Source organism: Acipenser ruthenus, chromosome 8 (genome assembly GCF_902713425.1).
Source record: "Acipenser ruthenus chromosome 8, fAciRut3.2 maternal haplotype, whole genome shotgun sequence".
Classification (NCBI taxonomy): Eukaryota; Metazoa; Chordata; class Actinopteri; order Acipenseriformes; family Acipenseridae; genus Acipenser; species Acipenser ruthenus.
In genome coordinates, this window is record NC_081196.1 from 13,105,969 (window position 1) to 13,122,511 (window position 16,543).

General features: G+C 40.0%; 1 protein-coding gene across 1 annotated transcript in view; it reads left to right on the forward strand.

Annotated features, from left to right (window-relative positions):
- The first annotated feature begins 786 nt into the window (after window positions 1-786).
- Window positions 787-16,543, forward strand: part of LOC117405822 (mitochondrial disaggregase) — a 48,166-nt gene continuing 32,409 nt past the window's right edge. The window contains exons 1-5 of the mRNA XM_059028547.1: window positions 787-1,508; window positions 2,137-2,188; window positions 6,611-6,697; window positions 13,903-14,006; window positions 16,070-16,198. Coding sequence (XP_058884530.1) covers window positions 1,067-1,508; window positions 2,137-2,188; window positions 6,611-6,697; window positions 13,903-14,006; window positions 16,070-16,198 — 814 coding nt within the window. The 5' untranslated portion in view covers window positions 787-1,066. The remainder of the gene's footprint in view (window positions 1,509-2,136; window positions 2,189-6,610; window positions 6,698-13,902; window positions 14,007-16,069; window positions 16,199-16,543) is intronic.

Here is a 16,543-nt window from a genome sequence, read left to right on the forward strand (position 1 = left end):
ATGGAACCATGTCATTGCCAGTGTGCAACCACATTTGGTGACCTTGTTTGTTTGAAAAAAAAAGTTATGTGTTTCTGTATTTGTGTAGCTGATTCACTAGTGATGTCAAATTCTCCAATCCATTTGTGGTTTATCGCACAGGGGTATAGGGTTAACCAAATTGAACCCTGAGTAACTTTTGCAAAAAGACAACCTGTAGCTAATTAGAAAGTTGTAATGTCTTCCACAGAAATGTTACAGGAGTATACCCAAGAACGCAAGCAGCTAACTGACCTGCTGTGTTGAGTGGGTTTGTTTTTCCTGAACTTTCCTTGCACACTGCTGTTTAGACTGGAAGGCTTTTCCCTGGAGTTTAAAGGGTTCGTATGAAAAATGAATACATAGAGATGTTGTGTTTATTTATATTTTCACCCGTTTTTTTAATTTGCTGTTTTGCAATTTAAATCTTAAGAAACAAGTGATGTAACATTTTGTAAGACTTCATTACAAATGAATATTTTACGCCACCTCCTGGAAACAGAGTGGATGTAAAATGAAATTCTCTAGATGATGGCTCGCGTTCGTGTTTTAAACGTCATTCAGATTTGGTTTTTAAAAAAAAAATACGTAAAATGACATATACTATGTTGCAAACCGATGCCGTAGCATATTAAAAATATATTCGGACATTCATGTGTTTTTTACAGAAAGGTAACATGTTTGTGTACAACAAATTCAACTACTAATCCCTGCATCCACCGCGGCATCACGCTTTGCCGGTGATGGTGCTATGCTTCCTGGGAGCTGTAGTCTTATTTTGCCTTCTGTCTCCCTCTGTGAACGTATCAGGGAGTAATAGAAAAACTACGTATCCCGTGATGTTAGTAGCGCCATCATTGTTTTCTGACGTATGACCGTCGAACATTCTTGTATTTTCCCTTCGGTAACTCCATCTTGATGAAATGAAATGTGTTGCTGTTAAATTTAAAAGCAAAGTGGCATCAAATGCAAATAATAAATTAACAAGTCGCTTTTTATATCCTTTAAAAAAAAGCACAAAACAACTTAGCGTTTCTAAACTAAAAGCATGTGGCTGTCCGTGGCCTCCAGGCCGCTGCTGACCCGATATCCTCAGTACCGGGAGGTAGGTTCGGCTGGGTTTGGGTTACACAATGCAGTTAGGATGATAAGCGTTGCTCCGGGAAAGGTGAAGCTTAATTACTGTCGCACCGAACGCCAGATCGCTGCTTTCACGTCCAGCTTGCCAGTGAGCGAGTGTCCGCAACCCTGTGACTGTGAGGCCAAGAATGTCAAAATTAAGCCTCAGTACCCGCACCTGACCACACGGTGGAGCCCAAAGTTGAATGAGTTAAAGTACTCAAATTCTGCCACCGGACAGAGCTCCAATCACGAACAATACGAAAGAAGTCAGAAAAAAAAGAGGACTCCATTTGGGAATGTTACACCTGTAGGTGTCATCTCAGTTACTGCCCTGGCATACTGCCTGAAAAAAGATTCCGATTTAAAAGGTAACAAAGTATTTGCTAAGACTGAGGTACTGGTCTAGGGTTTTTATTTTTGGTATTATTATTTTTAATGATCATATGTATTGAGATATTTAAAAAAAAGTATATAATTTTAATATTGAGTCATACCATGTCAAGTTTGCAAAAGTGATGATTCAGTTTTTACTTGATTTCAATTTGAATTCATTCATTGTTACTGAAAATGGTTTTTAATAACTGTTTTTATATATTGAAATTGTTCAATTTGCTGTCTGAACCACGTGCGTAGCTCTTGTGGTTCCTGAAATGCAGCCTTGCCCTCCCCTTGTCAGACAGGTCACACCTGAGCTTGTTACCTATACACTGTGGCTAACCAAGCTTGTATTACCCTGGAATGGGTAAAACTGCCTGCAACAGGAGCCTTATTTCCATCCCTGCCCAGCAGGTAATTAGGCAGAAACAGTTCACTTACAGTTTGTTGAGATGAAATAAAACTGGTCATTCAGGAATGGAAATAATGCCCTGCTCTAAATCATACATCCCTCCCTGTAATTTCTCTTGGCAGGTTTCACTCTAACTGCTGTTTGCTTGACTTGTTTGTTAGTGATTGATTTGTTCACTTGATTGATTTAGATCTTTTTTTTTTTACCAGGAGAGGCATTGCTGGAAGCAGCCAGGACCAATAATGTCCAGGAAATCAGCAGGTAAGAATATCACTTCATATCGACGAATTATGAATATGTCAATTTTCTTTTTTTTAAGCAGGATAAGAACCATTGAGACGTCAATAACTTTCAATACTACCAGGGCCAATGGTAACTTGACCCTCTTTATTCTCAGTCCTATCCAAGCTGAAAAAAAAATACCAAATTAAAAACCATTTTATACTCCAGAATGACTATCGAATCGATGTTGTGAACTTCATCAATGTAAATTACTCTGTGAAATTGAGTAGTCTTACAGCGCCTAATGGCCTATTTGTATGAATGCAGACTCCAAATTGTCTGATTCTAATGTTGCAAAAAAATAAAATAAAAAGCCAGGCTTGAGTCATAAAGCAGGTTTTATGTCCATTGTCAACGGTTTTAGTGCCAAATTGTTCAGAAACCGCATTATTAGCTGTGTGCCACAAGAGGGTGCTAGAAATACACCAAACAGATTCAGCCATTGTCTGGTGACGTGCCTTACTTTATAAGGGAGCTCATCCTTAAATGAGAGGCTTTAATATTCAGTTAGAGCTGCATGGGGGTATTTAGAATCATCACGGTGCCATTTCTGATGAGGGCATCAATCAAACATGTGTCAACACAACAATTCAGTACTGTACTGTGTAACAGCGGAAATTGCAACGGGAGGGACTTCAGTATAGACTTCACACAACTCAGGAGAGCTCTGTTTAACACTTTAGACACAAGCTGAAAACAGTATAATATAACTCTGACCCCTGAATAGTAACCCAGTTACAGACTTTATCAGAATTTGACAAGATGTGACATACTGTACAGACAGGCAGTCAGACAGACAGACAGTCTCTGTACACCCCCAGACACTCAGCAGCTTGAGATAAAGAAGATTCAAGCGGTTCTCAAGAAATACACAAAACTCTAACGTGACCTTCAGAGAAACAGTCGGATGGACAAAGAGACTGCATAAATCTGAAGGTTGTTATATGTTATAGAACCAAAGAAGGTCCTCTGCAGAATTTTTTTTACAATGGGACAAAATTATATATGGACACGCTGTAATTTCAAAGTAAAGGATTTGTTTAAAAAATATATTTTTTTTAAAGTTAATATATTAATAACAAAAAAAATATATATAACTATAATAATAATAATATAAACTATGAAAAAAAGAAACACTGTTTTAAGTTCATCCGGTACAACTGTGGATGCTACAGTTATATTTCTATCCGACAGACAAACAACTTTGTAATCCGCTGTCTGACTGCTTGTACATTGAGCCTCTGGATCAGGGTCTGAAAAGGGGCCTCGCCAAACAGTAAAGTGAAACACTTAACACCCAGTGCAAGAGGGGGAATGTCAAACAGCAGCCAGGGAGAGAGCCAGCTCTCTTTCTCCCCACCTGTTAGAGCGGAGCAGCCCCCCCCGGCTGAGCACAAACTCAAACATGCCCCTCCAGCTCTTTGCAGCCGTGTCACCAAGTTAGTCACCCTGAACTTCTAGGATAGGAGGGGGGGCACACAGCCATCTGTCAGCAATAAGGTTGCAGGCTCGCTGCCACACAAGCTGAGGAGAACAAACAGCAGACAAGCTTACTTCGTGCACCTCTCTTGCATCACTTACCGCTGCTCACTTATTTGCTCAAAATAAAACGAGGTAACCAACTTTGTAGAGCTGGAATATGTAGGGGTCTGCTTGGACACTTTACATCATGTAGAAAAAGGATATCGACACAAAAACAATATTAGTGGTGGGGGTGGAGGGCAGAATCATACGTCTCAAGTGCCATGTTTGGCCACCGTCCCTGGGTTTGGACACCACTGTCATAGCAAGTTTTTGTCATAGATCATCTAATAATACTTGAGCCCAGTTACTTGGTTAACTTTTTGGCTGGAGGGAACGGGTTTGGGGATATTACATTTTTGTAATAAACACCAGAAATAAAAAGCACTATTTTTTTTAAGTGTATTTGATACTTATTTTTTCGAATCCATCAAGAGATAGTAAAATATAACACAAGTCGAATGTAATTTAAACAGTTGGTGTAGTTGTGGCAGTACCCTGGGTCTTAGTTTTCCCGTTAAGCTGGGTCCTGTAGAGTCACGCTAGTTGCTCCGGTTCCTCTCGTGCTGCAGGATTTCTACTGGATTTTGTAACATGCTGAACATCTCATGTATTTGCTATAACTGAACCTGCTGCTTTGTTTCTCTAACTGATCCTATTTTGTGATGTTTAATTGTTTTTGAAGCTTCTGAAGAAATGAAACATTTTATTTCAAGTATTGAAATAGTGACATTCTCAATTGAAGTGTGTTCCCAGAAAGCTTCTAAAGATTACACTGTAAACCAACAATGGCTTTTGACTTTACAACCTGATCGACACATTTAGCTAACAAGACTACCAACTGTGTCTGCACAGAGGGAGCTAATACAGAATAATGAAACAATGATTTAATAATGCGAATATCATGTTTATGCCATCAGTTCATTCATAGCTAGTACAGTTGGACTGGGATGAAATCTTGAGCTATGGTCAAAGGTTTTTCATCACCCTATAGAATTAACTACTTTTGCTTCATGAAGTCAAATGAAACCTGCTGAATAATGTTACGTTAACATTAAATTAGATACCGCTTTGTAGTTTTCCATGTACTTAAGGAAAAAGCTGAAAAGAAATTGAAAAATGTGACATTTCGAAATCTAACATGAAGTGCTGTACTACGATTTTGGCTTTCGGTAGACTTTTGCGATTACCATTTTGTAGGTTCTTTGATTACACAATGTTAAATAAGATCTAAATTATGTTCATATATATATATATATATATATATATATATATATATATATATATATATATAAAAATTGTCTCAATCCTAAAATTCCAGTTGTACTTTTGTAGCGCAGTTTCAAGGAAAATTAAATACTAATGTCAGTAAAACAAAACGTACTTTACAGAATGAAATGCTGTTTAATGGAGGCAGCCTTTACCTGAAGCAGAGTGCAGCTCCCTCCTCCTTGCCATGGCAACGGTTTAGGTTACCTGCAGTCCAGTAAAGGTGATCGGTCCATATGTCGCGGACGCCCAGCAGCTGCGGGCTGTGTTATGTTAAGTGGTTTGGTTACCGCTGTGCAGGCTGTAACCGTTTAAAAACACAGACAGGTAGAACAGGGTCTATTCTCTCCTGCTGTTTACAATAAACACAGCCCGTATGTATCCTGCTGTAATCCCTGCAGGAATAGGGCCAAGGAAAGAAAGCTTTATCCAGAGACTGAGCAGTGCGCTTCTTTTACAAAGCTTTGGTGTTCATGTTTTTAAAAAGTGAAAATGGGTCAAATATCAGAGCAATTGTTTTAATAATGGGAGCTTAGAGGCCTGGTGTTAAAAAAAAAAATCATCATTTGCCAATTTTTTCTCTCTTTTGGGTCTTAATATATGTTTGCATTGTTTAACAGTCACTGTCATTTGAAAATAAAAATAATATTTTCTATCACTACCCTTACAAAAGTTGAATTTATACCTTCAAAACTATAGGGTAAAATGTATAAGACACTGAGTCATGCAGACAAACGTCTGTGGCTTGTGCCTTTATCAGTTTATACTCTGGTTTGTACTCTGGTATACTGTGATAAAAGCAAATGAAAGCATAGTAATCATCTTCATAGTGTGGTAAAGCATTGTAAGTTGTACTTGTAGCACTGGCTATGGCTTCCCTATGTTGCGCACCGCTCACGCACACTGGAATTTCTCATAATCAGGTTTTCAAAAAGGTGTATCCAATGACACGATCGTTTAGATTCTCAGCTTTTTCCTCCGTCGTAATTAATTATTGGGTGTGTTTTTACGATCTGAACAAATTTTGCCTATGATGATTTGGAGTAAATAGCTTTGGGAATCTAGCCCGGTGTCTCGCTGGCAAGTATATTAGAGAGAAATAAATACTATCACTAAGTTCACTTAGTGGTAAGTAACATTGTACAGGACTAGTTATTTTGCTGTAAGCTGACTGATCATAAGTTTATTGTAGTTAATTTTATTAATTATATAACCAGGTTTTCAAAATTAAGATGCAAGTCTTCTGTCCAGTGCAGCCCTGAAAGCAAACCAGCATTAGTAAAAGAGGTTAATGGTCCCTATTTAACTACCAGAACCAAACAGCGATTTCTATAACACCTTAAGGTGCACCAGCAGTGCAGAGAATCACTTTTAAATATGGTAGCATGTGGTTTAGCCAATGCAGCTTCGCTATTTTGTTATTCTCTAACACTTGAGGTATACAGTAAGGCCTCTGAAGATTTTGAAATAGCACTAAATGAAATGTTCGTGGTTCAGCACACTGCTGGAGGTGCATGTCCCTGGTGTTTTGCCTGTGCTGTTGCTGTGTCTCATTGATGAAATGAAGGGGCGCTGGTTTTCATCTGATTTTTATCTCTTTTCTCACACCAGGTTGCTGGCTGCGGGGATCGACCAGAACATTCGCCACCGACTGGGCTGGACTGCACTGATGGTGGCAGCGATGAGCCGCAACCACAAGTGAGAACTGGCATGCAGTGCCACTTTCTCCCAATACGCTTTTTCCAACTCTAATACTCATCAAGACCCCTATTCTCCTAAAAGTGACTCGCTGGGAGCACATAAATCCATTGTAAATACCTGGTACACTAACGTTTCCACTGCCCTTTCCCAGGTATAGCTGAGCTGCACGGTCTGGGGGAGTAGTTAAGGATGGCTGTCTGCATTCCAGTGTCATTTTGTCAGGTATAGCTGAAGTAGTAGTGCCACAGTAAAGGTCATAGTGCAGTAGTAAAAGGCCCAGTTGGATTGTGGGATTGATTGAATATTGATTGCTGTTATTTTCGATCTTCACACCGCTGTCAGTAGTCTTATTAATGAGGTTTTGTCACACGATAAGAGAAAAGCGGTGGAAAACAGTAGCCATTGTTCAAAACTGTTTGTCTCTTTAGATTGCCGTTCAATGACATGCTTCCACACAGCACAGTTTGGGTATGAGATGTGAAACTGTACTGTCTGAGGTGTAGCTAAGGTATAGCTGAGTGTCCGTGGAAACACCCTCCAGCCACACCTCGCCTAGCCCGTCCAGCTCAGCTATACTGGGGAAAGGCATGAGCTCCCCATCCACCCCACACAAACACAGAGGGCCAACATTATCAGCTAGGTCAGCACTATTTGACATGGCCAGTATGCTCTGTGTTTAAATTGTTCTGGAGGCATAAGTGACCTGCCCTCGATGATCTAATTAGAGGTGTGCTGATACCCGTATTGTCCCAGTAATTACCTTTCAGAAATTTAAACTTGTTAGGTATTAATTAAATGGAATAAAACGTGTTAATTATTCAATGTAAAACAATACAGTTCCTCGGTTTCGCCTGGTTTGCACAATCATTGAGTTTCAATCTCTAACAGACTGACAGTGTTTTTACTTGGAAAATACACCAACTAGGGGTGGAAATCTGCAGCTACTGAAAGCCTGTTCTCCAGAATGGTCATTAGGGGCTTTTAGAAATCCTAAAAGAAACATAATACATTCAACAACAAGCTTGTCGACTTTTAGTGGTCATTTTTTTTAAACATATTTATTTATTTTTCTAAATGTAGTCCTGTTGAGTGTTTTCTGTGTAAGGATGAGCCTGTTCCTTCTGAAGCATCAGTAATCTATATAGTCTTAGAAACAGAAGCACCTGCCTAGAGTTAAAAGGTAGCTTTTAGCAGCTTGTATATATGATAGTTTAAATCATGGACGGCAGTTGCCTTTAAAGTAATATGAACTGCTTTTAACATAATGTTTAGGTCTCCTGTTATGGACCTTCGCTTAAACCACACATTTACAATTTCAAAGTAATAAACTGCTTGCAGCGTCCTGAGACGGGAAAGCGCTCTCTGTCTGCAGCGCTGGATTGAAACAACACAGGCGATACAGTCCCGTCTGCTTTCATCTCTTTCACACAACGGTCTTGTGAAGTGCAAAGTGCCCCTTTCACACCATTCAAGAGCTGGCTAGAGATGCACCACCAAATTCAATTAACCTCCTCCATGGCAAACATGAAGACGGAATCCAATTTAGGAACGTGAACCACTGGGCCAAATCCCCCCCCCCCCCCCCCCCCCCCCCCACTTTGAACCGTGGGTCCATCTGACTGGGGAGGGGAGGGGGGCACGAAGTTAGCAGACAAGTTCACAAGGCAGAATCTTTGTAAGACAGCTGTCTGCATTTAGACAGGTTATCAAAACCTTGCTATTAAGCAAAGTAGAATCATAGAGGGCACCCAGACACTTATAATCCTACAGTAGGATTCAGTGAAGTATAAAATATGGATACTTGTTGCATGCTGCTTGTGTGTGTTTTTGTGGGTCCTGTACGTTTATTGCATTGAATATCTAGTCAACCGCATTCCATTTTAGATTAAGTTTCAGTATTATTTACCATCTTATTGAGGATAGCAGAATCTGGGGGTATATGGAGGAACCTGTCCGTCTCTCGGTCCATATGTCCCTTGTATAGGGTGCTCTTCTTTTTCATGATACTGACAACTCTAATTTTTAATTAACAGTCATGACAAAAGAAGTACAGTATGTTAGTAACATGCTTATTGTTTATGTAGCTGTTGGAATGGAAGAAATAGGATTTCATATGAATGAATTAGAACTTATTGGATAGCTGTTGGGTTTGCATTCACACATGTACAGTTATTCAGTGGCACTTTATTGTTAGGTCTGCCCTCCGATTTCTGTTCTATCAGCACAGCTTTATCCCTTTTTCACTGTTGCTAGTCTGCTCGGTGTCAGCTCTGTGTAAACCAGGGGCAAGGCCATTCAGTTACTTTGCAGCAGTGAAGCAAGCCTCTGCTTACCTACTTTACCATGGTTTGAACACCGTGGGCTAGTTTGAAAGGAATAAAACAATTACTGTATCAGAAAACTATCAAGAAATAAAATATAACCGCTTCAACCTGTAAAGTACAGGAAGCTTTTCATGTTGTTAGTTTTGTAATACGGATTGGCACAAAGCTCTGTCTTTTTTGTTTTTTAATTAGCAGTGGATGTATAAATAGAATAAAAAACTGATTGAATAGCTTTACCAAAAAAAAAAATATATATATATATATATTTTTTTGTTAAACCTGTTTTCCCCATAACAAATACCAAGTCAATGAATTTCTAGAAGGCATTTACAATTTAGTAGTGCAATGTAATTAATAAATATCCTATTGCTTTTATCTTCCTTCGGCTGTTTGAGCACAGCTGCCAGAATGTCACGTATATATGTCTAATTGAGAAAAGTGCCAGTCTGGCTCTGTGGTCATAATATTACTATTATGACTGTGACATTCTAGAGAATAGAAAGGAGTCTGCTCCCGTTTTTTACCTTTCTTGGGTCATAAACAAAGTATGTTTATTATACAACATGTCACAATGTACACAGAACATTTGTCTGGCAGTAATGAATCCGAAATAACATCTTCTGAGTTTGCCTCCACTTTGAGACACCACCGTGCTCATGCGCGCACTCTGTCGGTAGATGAGTGAGCAAAGCTCTCCAGATGAGGTGTGCCCTCGTGTGCCGAGTTCGTGTGTGGCGGAAACTTTGATGTCCGTCTTGACAAGCTGGAGTCGTGACCTCCTTCAGAGCCCTGCGGCCGGCCCTTCTTTTTTTGAAGGGGAGGGCTCTGTTTATACAGCTTTGATGTGGGTGTGAAGAGCAGGGGACATGGCCGTCTCTGTTTACACTCTTAGCGGAGTGGGATTTGAAAGACTGTCCGCTTCATCCCCTCGGGTCGCTGTGAGCTGGACAATGAGTGACCAGCAGTGGAGCGGAACGGCTGTTGACTGTTCCGAATGACCGGCGGGATAGAAAAGGCTTAAGTCGCTGGGAGAGAGGAAGAGCAGTACAGTACGATAGAGAGAAAGGGCATAGACACACTGCTTGGTTATTGAACCGACGTGGGATAATCTACCTTTGGGACTGGTGGGAAGGCAAGTAGAGGGGAGACCAATGCCTCCAGTAGCATAAGCCTTCTAGCTGGAAACAACAAACAAGCAGGAGCTATCTAGCTTGAGAGCTATCTTGCTTGTGCCCCCTTAGCTTTGTAATTAGAAAAGGACACCTACAAAGTCCCAGAGAAGAGCTGCTGTTTGCCTCCTAGCTTTCCTGCTGGGAGAGGAAATAGTTACCCATATTGCAAATGGGACCCTTTCCTCTTTCTTTCCAGTCCCATGTGTTTTGTATACACCACTCTTGCTTTGGAACACAAGGGATTTTGGGATTAAACCTATCCGTAGCCTGCAGGCATGACCCAATTGAAACAAGGATCCAGGTATTTATCTAAGTTTTAACAGTGATTACTGCACATGATACAGTCATTCATGAATGTCTAGCAAGGGAGGTGTTTTGCAGTTACACTGAGAGAAATGAAACATGCATTTAAATAAAAAAGATCAAACTACCACCTAATATTTAAGTGAGACAAAGGTAACCAAAAGAAAATACTTTAAAAGACGATATAAAAGCCAATGATTCCAGTAAATCATATCTAAAATTGAACTACTGTCTCATTCTTCTATGTAACAGAAAAAGTGCATAGCTCTCTGGTATATTTTTCAGCCCTGCACTTCAGAGAGAAGTCACATGATGAACACAGAGACTATAAAAACATGAGAGAAATAAGAAAAGCAGTGGCTGAGGAGGAGAGCCAAAAAAGAATGGATTTGGAGATAATGGATTATCTCAAAACATCTCAAGAAACTAGAAAATCTGTCGTCCCTCTGTTCTGCTTTCTACCCCTCTGTAACTCCCTTTTCTCTGTCTTACTGCTTACTACTAACTTGACCATTTCCGCTCCTTCACATCTCCCTTCTCCACTGCCCTCCCCACCCCCTCTCCCTGCCCTCCTGTTTGGGGTTGTTTGTAGAAGTGCTTTTCTGGGATCATCTCTCTCCGGATGATTGCCCAAGTCACTGGTAACAATAGTGGCACCTCTTTCCCAACACTCCGGAGCATGGATTGTGGATCTGTGGGACTTCAGCCAAGCCCCATATCGAGGTGTCCAGCCAGACAAAGAGATCCCCCCCACCCCTTCAGCCCCTTGGAGCAGGACCCCCACAGATGGTTTTGTTTGGATTCCCCAGCATTCCTCTCCATCGCCCCCAGACTATCCCCATCTCAAGGCTAGACCATCCCTCATCGTAACCGTGATGGCTGGGACTCCTCATTTTGTCAGTAACCAAGGCTTTAATCAAATGTCTTGCCTCTCGTTACCGTAATGATGTTCTTGCAAGCCCCTTTTGACCCGGGTGAAGGCAATTCACACAGGACGTTCATTTATAGTGTGTTGGCAGGATAAACGTGCAAACATGAAAACAAAGTCTGATTTACATCAAAGGGACTTGAGAGTAAAGTCATTGTGCTAATGAGAGGTAATACTATTATATAAAAAATGCACTAATGTTGGTTTGATCTTTTGCTGTGTGGCTGCAGCTTCTCCCCCAGCACAGAATGCAAACACTTAGCTTGGCTTCTTTTTCAATATTATTTGCTGTCAGTTTAAAAACCCATTATTGTCCTCGTGCAAAGGGGATATTCTGGAGGCGGATCGTACGTCACAATTTATATTTTCCCATATATGTTATCCAATTGTCCTGAAACTTGATATTTGACAGAAGTCATCTGCATGTCACACTTCTATTGTTACATATATCTGGAGAACAGCTTGTCTGATTGTCATGAAACTTTTGTAATCATATATGTGAAGAATCACACATCAAATTGTGATTAAACAATTCATTGCCAATTCTTCTTCTGTAGTTGATGGCTCTAATCTAATCTGGTTTTTACTGCAGTCAACATTAGAGACCAGCTTGTTCTGATGTGGTGCTTGATGTGAGCAATCAATATGGTCTGTAGGTTCAATAAAAGGGGGGGGGGGGGGGGTTGTATCTCCGAGCCAGGGGGGGTGGATCACTGACTGAAAGTGGTTGACCAAGTACCACCAGATGTGAAGATCTAATTTTGCCTGGAAATTAAATTACTTTGGTGGGCACTTGTAGCCCTCGGCTCACTGCACCCAGTTACAGCTGAGGGTGGAGGAACAAACTGAGAAGGCTCCACTTCCGTTACTATGGCAACCTTGTAGGTCCACTCGTGTCTTCATTCAGCATTTACGTGGCCTCAAAGGCAAGACGGTTTCACAGTGAGTATATTCGACATGATGAACATTCATGGGACTGAAGAGGTGCAATGGCAGATATTAACTGTGAATGTGACGAAATATAACAACTTGGTCCAAAGTGGATGTACGAGTGATTTTTGTGACATGGTGGGTCTAAAAATGGCAGAATTTAACGCAACCAAAAATGAATAAAGTGGAAAAACAGGGACTAAAGATAGGGATACTTTAGACCATCTTCAATTTCATTATATTTAATATCCAATTATGTGTGGTCTCTATCATTCTCTATTGTCGAGTCTTAGACTATTCCAGCAGAAATGTCCTTTTTTTAAATGATTTTAAAGACTGAATTTCAGAAGTGAGGTGGTTTGAAGGATGTGCAGCTGCAATTTGTGTACCCTCTAAAACTACATTTTATATAGAGATTTTCCTTTTACTGACCCGTAGTTGCAGAAGTGGCAGAGATTACAGTCGCACACCCCTAGTGGCCATTATTCAAACCACCTTGTTTCGGAAATGCAGCTTTTAAAAAATGGTTGAAAATGTTTTGTTTTTCTAGAATATGTTAGCAAGCATGGGAAAATGATGAAACGGCAATACAGAATGATACAGAACACACATACTGTAATCACATAGTAAACAGGTAAAATAAACCGGAGTTCTGAAAATCTAAATAGTTCATTCAAGCACCTGACGTTTCCAAATCTAGGTTACACAAAGCAGTGTCACCCTATACAGTGAAAGCATTCTGAAAGCAACCTTGATGCTCCAAAACTCTCCATTTTAATTGAGTGACTGCTTTCCAAAGTGTGGGGACCCCATTGTATTCAGAGACATTGGATGCCACTCCACAATGCGTATATTATTATTATTATTTGGCAGATGCCTTTATCCAAGACGACTTACAGAGACTAGGGTGTGTGAACTATGCATCCGAGTCACTTACAACTACGTCTCAACTGAAAGACGGAGCACAAGGAGGTTAAGTGACTTGCTCAGGGTCACACAATGAGTCAGTGGCTGAGGTGGGATTTGAACCGGGGACCTCCTGGTTACAAGCCCTTTTCTTTAACCACTGGACCACACACCCTATCTAATCAATAGACTATTCTACCTGTAAAAGAGGAAGCACAGTGTATTTGCTGTTATTGGCTCATTGATTCTTTTGTGATTTAGTTTTTTTTGTGTGCCATTCCTGTTTATTAAAGGCTCTGTGTTTAATTTTCACGTTGCGCAGCAATTTGTGTTTGTTGAGAAAAGAGGAGGTGACATGCTAAACTGAACCTCTGCTACAGCCTGATCCAAAATGTTGCTGCATTTCAATTTTTTTTAAAATTTAATACAGATTAAATAGGGAATGCACCGGAGCTGTAAGGGGAATGGACAAAGAAAAATACAAAACCTTTGACTGTAATACTTGAGAGGAAGTAGCTATAAGCTATAAAAATATATATAATCTAAAGAGAAATCTAATATCGGTGCATTTGTGCTGTAAGTCTGTTTATACTGAGACATTGTTTTTGTCATTTCTAACCATTGCTTGCTGTCCTGCAGTGTGGTGAAAATTCTGCTAGCAGCTGGAGCTGATCCAAACCTAGGAGATGAGTTCAGTAACGTCTATGACACGTCCAGGGAGAAAGGGATCCACTCTCTGGAAGGTAATAACGCTTTCATGTTATATTTGTTATAACCGATGCTCTCTAATTTCAGGAATGTTGGGATGTCTTGGAAAATCTTGATCACCCACAGTTTTATTTCCATGACATTACCTTGCTTCTAACTGCCAACCTAATCCAACTTCTGAAAACCAAAATGTTTAAATGTTTTTTTTCCACCACATGTTTCTAGAAAGCCGTTTCTCATGGTAATATTTGGCAATTGTAGGGTGTGAAGTTTTTTTCAGGACACCTTAATTACAAACGATAAATTTGGTGAAATAAATCATTAATAGCATCTGTGCTGCATGAATCGATTCAGTATTTTGAATATTTGGGCTGGATCATTGCTAGCATTGAGGGTGATTTACCATTGCAGTTGAATCGCTTGAAGAGCAAATGTTTGAATTTGTGATGAATAACCCATGTGAGGAGGAGCTTAGAAAAGCGAAGATAAAAAAATAATAATCATCATACCGTCAATGCAAAATTTGCAATTAACTAAACGATTTGAGTGTTCGTTGCAGAACTAACAAAGAGTTATCTGCAAATTTGAACGCCGCAAGGTGACAGCCCCAGTGTGTACCTCAGCAATGCCTCTATAGAGCCACAGTAGGGTGACTGCCTCAAGTGTATACCTAGGCCCGTGTCTATTTGAATGTGTCTTATACTTCCTAACCACAAGAAATACAGTCTTAATTTGTTAAGTCAAGGGATGCGTCTTTTTGATAGTCGAAATACTCTTACAGATATTCAGTATGCAAAAAAAAATGATTCACAGCTTCCGATAAAAAACCTTTCACACGTCCCTACTGCTGCCTGCATTAAAAAAATGAACTGCTTGAGAAAGCTCAGCGCTACATGTTTATTGTTATTATTAGATATATAAATTTAGCCTCAGACACCGAGATATCTTTTTTTGGTGGCAGATTTGCATATTTGTATCTGTTTCGTTTTGCTTGTTTATTTATTTTTCATAACCGCGTCCCAAACAATAAAAAAAGGAAAGAAGCAGAAGGAGAAGACGTATTTATATATGATATGTATATTACAGACATTTATATTGTTGGCAGTTTTTTTGTGTGATGGGAAGGGTGAGATTTCCCAGACGCGCTCTGATGGATGGGGCCAGGCCCTCTCCCTGACGTTTTATTGAGTTTGCGATGATTATCCAGCACTCGGACATTTGTTTCCAATGACGACTAGACTGTCAGGAATCTTTTATTTGGGGGGGGGGGGGGAATGAAAAACAATAACTTTCATATTTTCTTTTTATTTTCTTTTTTTAACAGTGAAACCTTGCCTGGGCCTTGTGTGGTAGCATAATACTTATGTTATTTATAATTTATTTAAATCTTTTATTAAACAGTAAGGTGACCGTAGCTTAGAATGGAATGTGTTGTTCTCATAAGGGATACCATGCTAGAAAGCTGAGTGAGTTAGTCTCAGTCCATTCTCAGCTCTGATGCTTGACAGTTAAGAAAAAGAGTATCATTTTTGGTTGGTTTATCATTGTTTTAGTTCACTATACACAGTACAACAATAACTATGCATGTTACCTCTCTCTATTCTTTCTTCTCACCAAAAAATGAGTGGGATTTTGGTTCATGCCATGTTTTACTGTCATACTTAAGCTAACATAGACAGCCAGGTGTCAAACTCAGGTGTGGCTGATTTAGCTTGGAGTTGTGATGTCTGTACTGTAACAAAGTTGGAAAAAAATGTTCTACATCCCCCATCAATCTCTGCTCCATTTACTGTAGCAACCATAGCAACAAGCTCCCGATACAGCCTTAGATGATGACATAAATATCCGATAGAGTCATTGCGGAAAAGAAAGGGCAAATAAATGCCATCTAATCAGAGTTTCCTATGAATTGCAAACATTCAAAATAAATGTTAATGAGAAAGTAAACAGGCGTGTTAAAATCAGGAAATGGTCAGTAAATAATAACAGTGTAAGGATACAATTGTGGCCTACTGTAAAAGGGGGAGTGGCTCATTAAGAAATGCACAAAAGTAAGACTGTGACATGGTTTTTTGTTGTTGGTGTTTTTTTCTGGCAGTGATGGTGACTCGGGAGGATGAGTTCAGTAATCGGCTGAATAACCGGGCCAGTTTCCGTGGCTGCACTGCGCTTCACTACGCTGTCCTGGCAGACGACCTGCGCACCGTACAGATTCTTCTGGAGGCAGGTAGGGGGCGCTAGACAGTGCTTACACAGTAGTCAAGCTTCAATCATTGGAGTGGTATAATAGTGCTCAAGGGTTTCAGCAGTTGGGCCCTGACTTGTCAAAACTTTTGAAACCGGTACTATTTCATGTGAAATATTTAACGCTACAGCACAAAACTATTAACAAAAAGACACACTTTTGAGTCCTTTTTAAATTAACCTTTAAAAGGAGGTGTTTCTTGTTACAAAAAAACGTTTGACTGTCCTTTCACAAAAATGGTGCAAATTGAATGGATAGGAACTGTAATGGATTGAAAAGTCTTGCCTCTTATCTGCTGAGAAGCAGTCGTTGCCAGGCCTGTTTAGA